Here is a 12,259-nt window from a genome sequence, read left to right on the forward strand (position 1 = left end):
CAGATGTGGAAGACTTTGCTCTGGTAGAATGAGCCCTCAAACCCTCCGGAGGCTCCTTACCAGCTAGGGAGTAGCATATCTTGATGCACAAGACAATCCACCTGGAAAGGGTGCGCTTGTGCACCGCTCGACCTTTCCTGCAGCCAGCAAAGCCCACAAAGAGCTGGTCATCAATCCTGGAGTCCCTTGTCCTGTCCAGGTAGAAGCTCACCGTCCTCTTAGGGTCCAAGCGGTGAAGTCTCTCCTCCTCCTTGGAAGGGTGAGGGGGAGGATAGAAGGAAGGAAGGGTAATGGACTGCCCCAGATGGAAGGGAGTTACCACCTTAGGCAAAAACGCAGCCCTGGTCCTGAGTACCATTCGTTCAGCATGAATGGTCAAGAACGGGGGTTTTGAACTCAGAGCTTGAAGCTCACTTACCCTCCTTGCCGAGGTGATTGCAACGAGGAAAACTGTCTTAAAGGACAACAACCTCAAGGGACACTTGTGTAAGGGCTTGAAGGGAGAACCCATAAGATAGGTTAGTACAAGATTTAAGTCCCATTGAGGCACAATAAAGGGAGTAGGAGGAAACTTGTTTGTAAGGCCCTTTATAAAACGAAGAACAATAGGTGACTTGAACAGCAACGGCTGATCCGGCAAACAAAGGAAAGCCGATAGAGGCGATATATATCCTTTCACAGTAGCCACAGCAAAGCCTTGCTGAGCAAGAGAAAGGGCAAACTGTAGAATATTAGACAGACGAGCCTTCAAAGGATCAATGGACCTCTCCCCACAACAGAGAACAAATTTAGACCACCTATATGAATAAATAGATTTGGTGGAGTGTCGCCTGGCCGATAAAATAACATCCACCACATCCGGCGGGAGAGAGAAAGAATTCAGGTTGCCCCGTTCAATCTCCAGGCATGAAGGTGTAAGCTCTGGAGGTGGGGGTGTAGAACCTGCCCCTCCGACTGCGAGAGGAGGTCTGCCCTCAGAGGGAGACGGAGCGGAGGGCACGAGGAGAGGTGGAGAAGATCTGTGTACCACACCCTTCTTGGCCAATCCGGGGCGATCAATATGACTTGGGCCCGGTCTTGGCGAACCTTCCTCAGAACCCGAGGAATCAAGGGTATGGGAGGAAACACGTAAAGGAGTCCTGAGCCCCAACTCAGCTGAAACGCGTCCCCCAATGCTCCCTGCATCGGATACTGGAGACTGCAGAACAACGGACAGTGCGCGTTCTCGCAGGTGGCAAATAGATCCACCCGAGGAGTTCCCCACGTCCGAAAGACGTGACAAACCACCTCCGGATGGAGCCTCCACTCGTGGTCGGCGGAGAACTGCCGACTGAGACTGTCCGCACGCACGTTCAGCACCCCGGCCAGATGATTTGCCATCAGACAAATCTGATGGTCCTGAGCCCAGGACCATAGACGCAGGGCCTCTCTGCAGAGACAAAGAGACCCCACTCCTCCCTGTTTGTTTATATACCACATCGCGGTAGTGTTGTCCGTCAGGACTTGAACAGACTGACCGCGAAGGGAAGGGAGGAAGGCCTTGAGCGCCAAACGTATCGCCCGCAATTCCAGAAGGTTGATGTGAAGCAACCTTTCCTCTGGAGACCAAAGACCCTTGATCTCCAGATCCCCCAGATGAGCACCCCACCCTAAGGTGGATGCATCCGTTATCACTGTGGCCACCGATGGAGGAAGATGGAAAGGCTTTCCTTGAGACAGATTGCCCTCCATGCCCCACCAAGATAGATCCGCCGCAGCTTCTCTGGAGATCCTCACAGACTCCCTGAGATCTCCCTTGTGCTGATACCACTGCTTGCGGAGGCACCACTGGAGCGCCCTCATGTGCCAGCGTGCATGGTTGACCAACAGAATGCAAGAAGCAAACAGACCGAGCAGGCGAAGGACCTTCAGGACCGGAACAACCGCTCCGTTGTAAAATAAAGGAATCATTTCCTGTATGTCGAAAATCCTTTGAGGAGGAGGGAATGCTCGACAAACCGTAGTGTCCAGTACCGCACCTATGAACAGGTTGCGCTGAGAGGGCACCAGGTGAGATTTGGGCACATTTATCGAAAAACCCAAGTTGTACAACAGTTGGAGTTGTATCCCGCAGATGATGCAGCACCTTCTCTGGAGACTTCGCCTTGATCAGCCAGTCGTCCAGATAGGGGAAAACCGAGACCCCTGACCTTCTGAGATGGGCTGCCACCACTGCCATCACCTTCGTGAAGACCCGAGGTGCAGAAGTAAGACCAAACGGGAGGACCGCAAACTGATAATGTTGCGACCCTACCGTGAAACGGAGATACTTTCTGTGCGACTTCAGGATTGGGATGTGAAAATACGCATCCTGCAAGTCGATGGACACCATCCAGTCCTCCTGATTCAGCGCTTGAAGAACCTGAGCAAGGGTGAGCATCTTGAACTTCTCTTGCTTTAGATAAAGATTCAAGATCCTGAGATCCAATATCGGACGCAATCTGCCGTCCTTTTTCGGAATCAGGAAATACCGGGAGTAGCATCCCTGACCCCTCTCCTGCTCTGGAACCACCTCTATCGCACCTTTCTGAAACAACTTCAGGACTTTCTCCTGCAGGAGAAGACGGTGGTCCTCCGAGCAAGCCCCTTGGCAAGGAGGGTAATTTGGAGGGAATTCCCGAAAGGGAAGGGCATACTCAGTTTCCACAAGATCTAGAACCCAGAGATCTGTAGTTACAGATTCCCAATCTTGTAGAAAATGGGTAAGCCGGCCCCCCACAGGACCAGCATGATCCGGAATGGCGGATCTAGGGCTGTTTTGCGGTGGTGGGAGGGGCTGAGGAAGAGGAAGAGGAGGAGGAGAGCTGACGGCCACGTGTGCGACCCCTGATTCTTCCTCTGTAACCTCTCGACGAGGAACCTTGCTGCTGCTGCTGTTGCTGAGTCTGCCTATAGGTTCGAAAAGATGTCCTTCCAAAACCTCTGTACCTCTTAAAAGACCCTCTCGACTGAGACTGGAGTCCCAAAGATTTAGCAGTTGCCTTGCTCTCTTTGAATCTTTCCAGAGCAGCATCTGCCTTTTTTCCAAACAGGCCAGACCCATCAAACGGTAGATCCAATAGGGTTGCTTGCACATCTTGAGAGAACTCCGAAGTTCTCAACCAAGCACTTCTTCTAGTTGCAACAGACGACCCCATGATCCTTGCAACAGAATCTGCAGTGTCCAGCCCACTCTGGATCACTTGCCGCGCAGCCGCCTGAGCATCAGCCAAGATGTCGTTAAAACCAGATCTATCCTCATCAGGTAGCTTCGGCACCAGTTTCTTAGCCGAATCCATCAGCGCATGTACATAGCGTCCCAAAAGACATGTGGCGTTAGTCGATTTCAAAGCCATGCTGGCTGATGAAAACACCTTCTTTGCCGACTGGTCCAGCCTTTTTGCCTCTCTGTCCCCAGGGACCTGTGGAAAAGCTCCTTTAGACTTCCCAGAACAAGCCGCCTGAATTACCAAGCTCTCAGGCGATGGATGAGACGACAAAAATTCTGGATCCCCTGGGGCCGCTCTGTATCTCCTAGCGATAGTCTTAGACACCGCAGGAGCAGAAAAAGGTTTGCGCCACACCTCCAACACAGGTTCCACAATGGCCTCATTAAAGGGAAGCAAAGGCTCCGATACCGCTGCGGGAGAATGCAACACTTCAGTCAAAATGTTCGACTTAAACTCCGTTGTTGGAAGTTGGAGATCAAGCAACTCCGCAGATCTCCTTATGACTGCATGGTAGGGTGCAACGTCCTTGGATGGCTCATCTGATGGCGGAGTAATCTCCCACTCAGGAGACAGGTCCAAGCCACTAGCCTCCTTAAGCTCGTCAAAAACCTCATCCGACTCCATCAATTCTCCATCTTCCGCTTCCTCCTGAAGGTATCTCTGCTCCTCAACAATCCTTTGAGTCTCCCTTCTGGAGCGAATTCGAATCCTCGGCGTCAGCGGCGCCGTAATCGACTCCGACGGCGCCGGTGCCAGCGTCGACCGTGGATCCGGCGGAGCCATCGGCGTCGAACGAGGTCGAGCCGGAGCCGGCGAGGATGGAAGCGGCGTCGACGTTCTCGGAGCCGGAGGATTCCAAGACGGCGTCGCTGGATAAAATGGATAGAAAGGGGCCTGAGGATACACTTGCGGCACCCCTAAGTTAAATGCCAAAGGACCCGTCGGACCCGCAGGTGCACCAGGGACATACATGGCACGAGCAAATACCCCATACATCGCATTTGAGTAATGCGAGGGGTCCTGACATGGCCCAGGGAAAGCAGGATACTGGCCAGGCCCCACCGGACTTGGGCCAACCGGCGCCGACGGTGGAATCAACGGCGTCGCAGGCTCACCCGGGGCTTGAAGATCTTCCGGTGCCGGAGATGGAGCCGGAGACGGAACCGGAGCCGGAGATGGAACCGGCGTCGGAGTCCGGGCTGGAACTGGCGAAGCCGGAGACAAAGAGACCACCGGAGATGAAGGACCAGCAGGCGAACCCAGCACAGGAGAAGGAGAAACAGAGTCCCTTCGACGCCGAGCAGGTGACTTCGGCTTCGGCGCCGTGCTCTTATCTGAATGGTGCCGAGAGGAGTGTCTTCTCTTTTTCTTGTGCTTCTTAGCTCGAGAAGCATGCTCCGAAGTCGACTTCGACGCCGACCTCGACTTCGATCGAGACCTCGATCTCGATCTCCTTCTTCATTCTGGCAATAAAGAGCTTTGCCTCCCGTTCCTTCAGAGCCTTCGTGCTCATCTTTCGGCAGCTGGTACAGCCATCCACGTCGTGGTCCGAGGATAAACACCACACACAGTCCTCATGTGGGTCAGTGATGGACATATGCTTGCCACACTCCCGGCAAGGCTTAAACCCAGACTTCTTTGTCGACATCTTTAAAGAAGACAGGAAAAACAACGAAAATATACAAAGTATCAACGACGCTAACAACAGCGATTCCCGAAATCCGTTGGCTTCGACGGCGCGTAAAAAAGGGAACTGACGTCATCACGCCGACGAGGTCTTCTTATGGAGCCGGTGACGTCAGCGGTGTCGCGAGCGGAGCCGTGTCTCTGTGACGTCGTCGTCGACCCCATCGGCGTGGACTGCTACAAAAGTTTCCGAATGTTGCTGGCGCAGGGGATATTCCCAAGGTGAGGAATCCACTGGCAGATGTATCCATCAGAATACCTTGTTTTTTTCATTAGGTACTATACCTAAACTACCTGCCTGTCTGAATTACTGTACACAATAATCTGTATAAATCACCTTTATCATATCTTGGCACACTTTTTTCTTGTTTTTTTACACACATGGCCGAAATTCAATATTCTAAATGAAATTGAAATGTACTAGGGTGATTAGTATCAATACAATTGATCACGCAATCTATAATGATTAATTAAAAAGAATGTATTTAAAAGTTACATACTATATGTCTAACCAACAAAATATACCAGTGTGCAAAACAGGGCAATTACTAAGCTATGTGAGAAAAGTATTATTTTATCTAAAAATGTAAAAAAAAAAACAGATTTAATGACTGCACTTCATCACTTGTAAATAAGCAATTTTGCACTTTTTTCTATGTCTATGCACAGTCCGTCATGTCAGACGGGTTTAAAAGACCACAGCTTCGATCGTCAGGCGCAGAGCTGGGTAACGCTGGGGATCATGACGGCCAAAAGGAACATAGCCCAAAAATGGGGAGCGGTGGGGGTGCCGTTGCTGACCGTATGGAGGAGAGAAATGGATGCAGCCATGTTCGCTGAGCGATCAGTATTTATCAGGCGGGGATGTCCTCGCAAGTGGGCCAAGGTCTGGGGGGCATGGAACAAGTATAGGGGAGGAATATGCGATCCGCCGCCTCTTTCAGATGAGGACTCCTCTGATTCGGATGGTTAAGATGGCCTGCGGGGCTGTGGGGAGGTGGGGAGCCACTGTCTTTATCAGTGCAGTAGAATTGGGGTTGGTTGGGGGATTGTGCATTTGGGTGATGATTTGTCAAAGGATCTGTGCGCAAGGTCTGTTTCAGTGTTTTATTGTTTTAACTGTTTTGAAAACAATAATTTTTTTTATAAAAGACCACAGCTGTATGACAAGGTCATGTGACCAAGACCCAGTGTGGTCGAAACGGGTCTTGTTTCTCTGCCAAATAAAACAAACTTGAAGCATTCAAAACCGGAGTGGCTCCTTCCTTATTTTCCACGATATATATATATATATATATATATATATATATATATATATATATATACATACACACACACACACACACACACACGCACACCCACACACACACACACACACACACACACACACACACACACACACACACACACACACACACACACACACACACACACACACACACACACAGTTGTCGGACACTGAATGCACATTTAGATTTCAGGTGGAAAAATGCATCATGTTGTTCGTTCTATTTTCATTTAGTCCTTCTTTACTTTTCACTTTAAGTGTTATGGATCTTTGCTAACCTGTTATATGTTCCTATACATAGGATGAGGAGGTCTGGGTATTTTTTGCCCACTTGGGGTATATTTGATGAGGTATGTACTTATCAGGTTCCTTTGGTTTACTTGTGAGTGTCAAATATAGTATATACCCCCAACATGCCAGTGGTTGCATTGCGCACCTTAGTTAATGCAGCCTTTTTGATTTTGGTATACTGAAAAACTTGCACTTATGTATGATGGGAAGATATTTTGTATTTGACTCTGTAGTGATACGTACACCTGTATTTCATATGTAACATTGAACTATTCCAATATGGTGCCTGTTTGTGGCAGTATGGCGCTGGTTTCTCCCCGCCGCCAAACCCATGGTTGGGCCGCCCTCCAGAATACAAGTGTTTCTTGTGTCTGGTGAGATTTGTTCTTTATGTTCCCACGGCGATTCCTTTAGAAAATGGGCACTGTTAATGGGAATGAAAAAAACTGCTCCTGCACGGCATGGACTGTAAAGTCCATGCCGCACAGGAACTGGGGTGCATGCACACAAGGGGGCACATGCTGTGCCCCCCTGCATGCATCCCACAGCCCTGAGGCAGGCCCCCTTTGTTTCTTGGAACCGCCTTGAAAACCGTGGTCGAGAGGAAACTCATAATATGCTTGGCGGGAATGCAGAGGTCCCACCACGCATATTGCAGCCTCAAGACAATTACAACATCGCCTGGGAATAGTGGTTCCATGGTGGCTGCTGTGGGGCAATAGCGGTCCGGCCGCCCCTAATTGTAATTGTGCGGGCTGAAGACCACCCCCGCAAATCTGGCAGTCCGTGGATCGCCCAACTCAGTCAAGCCCTTAGTCCTTTTTCTATTGTGCACAATATATGGAGTATGGGTTCAAGGCAGCTTGATGGCCGAAAAGCATCAGAATTGTTTGCTGATTAAATATTTTCACTTCACAAGAGTTAGCCCTGAGTGAGCATAATTTTGTTTGAAGCTGATATAATATGGTGTGAACAAGGCAGGAATATAAAGAGACGTCATATGCACCATGAAAAGGAGCCAGCCCCTGAGGAAGAGGTCAATAACCCTACGCTTGAACTTGCAATTATCGGAATGGCAAGGCAATGAAAAACGCAGGAATGCGGGCGAGCTGCTCGTATGCCTTCTCAAAGGTGAAATATATATATATATATATATATATATATATATATATATATATATATATATATATATATATATAAATAAAATTTTACACAAAATTTAAAATAAATGTGCAGAATTGCAAATCAGCCCAGGATTCTTTGAGTTACTAAGCTGAAATATTTGAAAAAGCCTTTGCATCTTTTGGAATTGCACAAAATTCAATAAAATGCCTCAAAAGGGTTTTGGTCTTTGCCCCTTTAGCAGACGACTGGTGGCCACATTTAGAAGCCTTTATCTGCCTGGCAGTGTTCTTAATGCCTACAGTGTGATGGATGCATTGGAAGCAGAGCTAAATGCTTTCTGGGAACCATGTTTGTTTTGCCCGCTTGACACTCATTTGGAGAGAGTTACAGTGATATTGAAATATGTGCACAGAATCTTTTAAAAATACACGTTTATTTCAGAAAAATCCATAGAATATGTTATTAGTACACATCATTTTGAAAATACTACTTTAAAATAATATTTAAAAAGGGGATGTATTTACTCTTTAAAAATCCCTTAAGACTGGAAAGAATGCTGTGTGCAGAATTAATTTTTACATACTTTACAATACTGTACTGTATTTTCTTTCAAGGTTTGCATGCCATTTAAAAAAATAAAAAGTTTCATTATTTTCTTTAAAATGCAAATGATTGTTTCAAATGTGGGGACAATCCCAGGGGCCACAAATGATGTGAATGGTGATTAAAATCACTTTGTCAATAGGAGCAGCATTGGGTAAATATGATATTTCTTTGGCAGGATAAACATTTAAACACACTCTCTCCGTCTGAAGCAGGACTTTCTGGTTTAGGCTCAACACAGATGAATCCAAGTCCTTCTAAGTTTAATAAAACATACCTGGTACAGGAGTGTGTCCAGCATGCTGACGCTGAAGACCTTCCCCGCCGCAAAAGGTAGCCGGAACATGAAAACTAAGTTGGAACCTTTCTCTCTTTCTTTCTAGAAGTAAGATAAACAAGAATATGAGTTTATCTTTCTTGTCGAAAGGACTAAAAAACAGTTGAATCTTAAGGGTTCCAGCTATCTCAAAGGGTCCTTCCCACCTATGAGTTTTCAGGTCCAAGCCTTTACAGAATTTCCATGTCCCTAAACAGTCCTAAATTGATCAGGACCTATATATATAAAAATGTTCACAATGATGCACAGGCACCTTAGAATCATCTGATACAGTTGCCATGCATGCATCTCTAAGATCCCATCCACCCTTAAAAATTCAAAGACTTAAAGGTACCACAGAATCTCAAGCCATCCCCTAATCATCTGGGAAACCAACTCCAAATATATTGTATGGTAACCCAGCCACCATTTATTTATCTGGAGTCTTAGACAGCCACAGATCTTTCATGCCCCACACCTGAGCCCTTATTTTCATGGAACCCCTCCTGTGTGGAGCATTGTTCCAAGCTCTATTGTTTTGTTGAATATTTATTTCTTAATCAATGGTTGGGTGGTCTGCATTAGTCTACGTTCACCTAATGTCTGGTTTTTGTAAATAGGTTTCTAACAGAATTCAGCATTTATCGATCATATACTTAGGATCATGAAAGGATATTGGGCAGTGGCTGTGACAATCTTCAGGCGGCAGTCTTAGGTACTAATCTGCTTTGGTGCCCTTCCACTCTTTGCCCATTTTTCCACTGGGTTGTTTAAACATTGGAATTCCTTAGTCATGGAGCGAGGCTGTTCTAAATCCTATACATAAAAAGATCACAATTACCCAGCCAACTATAGATTTCTATCTGTTGGATTCCATCTCAAAGATATTTTTGAGAACAGTTTTGAGATGTCTCACAAGCTGGTAAAAGGCAGAAGGGATTACTCCCAGAGAACAAGGTGGGTTTAGAGAAAATCACTCCACTATAGGCCATTGCATTGTTCTTTGGGCGTTCGCAATGAAGTCCATTGTAGTAGCAGGAAAACTATGCTGCTGCTCTGTTGACTTCAGAGCCGCCCTTGAGATAGCAGATGGGAATGTGTTATGGAGAAAGCGTTACAATCTTAAAATCCCTCTGGCCTTTTAAGTATTTTGCAGCTTATTCAAAGTAACAACTAGATCCAGGTAGTTGATAATGGTATTAGAAACCTCGTGAAGAAGATCCCAGTTGAAAATGGTTTGAAGCAGTGGTGAATTCTTGCTCCATTATTATTTAGTATAGGACGGGGGCAGTGTAAATTTAGCTCCACCCTTTGTGTTTATCTAGACAACATATATGTTTACATATGGCCTTATGTACGTGTATAATGTAACCTCAATCATGCAGTGTAATGCACTTCAATAGTTACAGAAATTGCATCCACGGTGTAATCACAACATTTATATGAATGTGTATTAATGTTTTCTATACATTAACAATGAGTTGCAGCTTTTGTTTTTTTTCACAACAAATTTTATTTGGTTTTCCGTTGGAGGTGTGGGCGTAGGCCCTACATTGACCTGTAGGAGAGAATGGCATAATTTTACAGCGAGTCCAACAGTTCGACCATAATTAAACACCTGCCCAACATGCAGGTGGTAAAAGTCAAACTCAATGCAGACAGTTCTAGATCTCAGGACATGCAGATCAGTTAAGAGGTCGTGAAACTACATTGTCGACATATATGGGGTTTTCAAAGCAACGTACATATCCACACATTGTGTAATAAAATACAGGGCTCCAGTCATAGGTCAGTGGGTGGTAGAGGAGGGAGCTCGATTCCCTGATAGGACGCCCAGCGGGCCCAGATTTTTCTGTGTTTAGCAGGGCAACCCCAGGCTAGGAACACCGCCACCTCTGCCCCCATACACCTATCCAGTTCGGTTTTCCATTTACCCAATGTTGGGGGAGAAGTCCCTTTCCACAGTTGTGCGATGTCGCGTTTGGCTATTGTAAGGGCTAAAAACAATAAATGCTGCTTATAAACGTTTCCCTCATATCGTCTGTGCTATGTAGGAGGAACAATCTCGGGTCCAATGGGAGTTCCCATGCGAGCCCCTCTTGGAGGCAGGCCCTATGAGTTGCAGTTTTCATGTATATTTACATGTGTGCGGTTTGAATAACATTGTGTTCCTTATATATTCATGTACTTCTTAACTGATTCTCTCCATTAACTGTAATTGAAAAGTGCATTCTTTATCTTTATTTGAGTTTTATATAGCGCTGGCTAGACCCGGAGGTATCAGAGCGCTTTAGATAAGGCAACAGAGTGTTACAAGTTACAAAAAGAATCACATTAATTACAGGAAGGTTACAAATTCAATACAGGAGTTATTAGCGACTATGAAAAACCAGATCCGCAGAAAAGAAAAAGGCCAGGGAGAGCAGGGAGTCAGCAGCGGAGAAAGAGACGAGACATAAGTCCGAGGTCCGGCTGGGTAGGTGACGGCCAAAGCGGTGTGCCAGAACCTGTCTCCCCTATAGCTTTTGGAGCAGCTCCACCGGGAATCGGTCATGCATATCGGACTCCACCGGATAAAAATGAGGATCAGGAAAGGACCAACAGTCTAAAGTCCAGAGACGGGCTGGTGGAGCTGGCAAGGGTGGCAGGATAGGAAGGGGAGTGTAGCTTGGCAGCCATCTTAAAGTCAGGCAAATTGAGTCTGTTGATCTCCAAATCTCTGTAGGTGGTATTATCTCTAAATCTTAGGATTGTTTCCTCATCTTAACCCATTGTCATAGTGGAACATCGGGACCCCTTGTCAGATGGGACATCTTTCCATACCTGTGAAAATACATTGGTGTGCGCCATTTTAGAGTCGGGTTCCGTCTAGAAAGTAAGTGCCGAGTTCAATGGGGGTCAAGCTAGGCGCCAGCAGGTTCCTAAAACCCGAGCTCAGGTCGTGAAAGGCTGCCCCACGCGCCCCCACCCACCACCTCAGGAGAGCGTCCACTGAGAATCTCGGAGAACACGGCAGATAGAGTTCAAGTGCTCCTCCTTCTCCAGCTGCAGGCGTGCGTTGTTGGCAGAGCGGGAACACAAGATGGGTCGAAGCGGCGGACTTTACCCCCGTAGAAGCGGAAGGCACGCAGGGGTGAGAGTTGAGGGGTGGGGGCCTAGATTGCTGGTTGGGGCGGCAATCGCTAGTACCACGGAGCACTTTACTCAGCACCAGGCGCTAGTCTGCAGCTCCCCAGGCACCAGCCGACATGACTGTGCCACGGGGGTGTGGTGCAAGACCAGCGGCATCACAGTACCTGGCTCCCGGCCTCAGAGTGTGGTCGCGTAGATCTCCGGGCGCCATGCTAGATCACTCCCGCACGGGAACTCCGCAGGTCATATCGCGGTTGATCAGGATCGCAGAAAGGCGGCTCAGTGATCAGTGTGATCATCCAGCACTCCGATTGTGGGACTCTAACGAGGCGAAGCGCCGCTCCGGATACTGGAGAGCGGGTCCACCACAGAGGTTCAGTTCAGAGCGGCCATCATGGTTGCTGGCTCCTCCTCCTCCGCATTCATTTGAGTAAGTGCTCTACACTTACATTGTAACTGTGTATGTACCTATAATCATGCATTTAAACATATATTGAAATGCTTGCTGAACTAATGTTGACCACAGGCCTCAAGCTTTTGGATTTCGCAATGCTTAACTGAAAAGTGAAT

General features: G+C 47.4%; 1 protein-coding gene across 1 annotated transcript in view; it reads right to left on the reverse strand.

Moving 5' to 3' along the window:
- The window catches only part of LOC146833056 (potassium channel subfamily T member 2-like), a 783,113-nt gene that overhangs the window by 130,844 nt on the left and 640,010 nt on the right, over positions 1 to 12,259 (reverse strand). Inside the window, exon 25 of the mRNA XM_085599884.1 lies at positions 8,519 to 8,620. Within this exon, the coding sequence (XP_085456010.1) occupies positions 8,519 to 8,620 (102 nt within the window). The remainder of the gene's footprint in view (positions 1 to 8,518; positions 8,621 to 12,259) is intronic.

This window comes from Triturus cristatus, chromosome 4_2, assembly GCF_964204655.1.
Source record: "Triturus cristatus chromosome 4_2, aTriCri1.1, whole genome shotgun sequence".
NCBI lineage: Eukaryota > Metazoa > Chordata > Amphibia > Caudata > Salamandridae > Triturus > Triturus cristatus.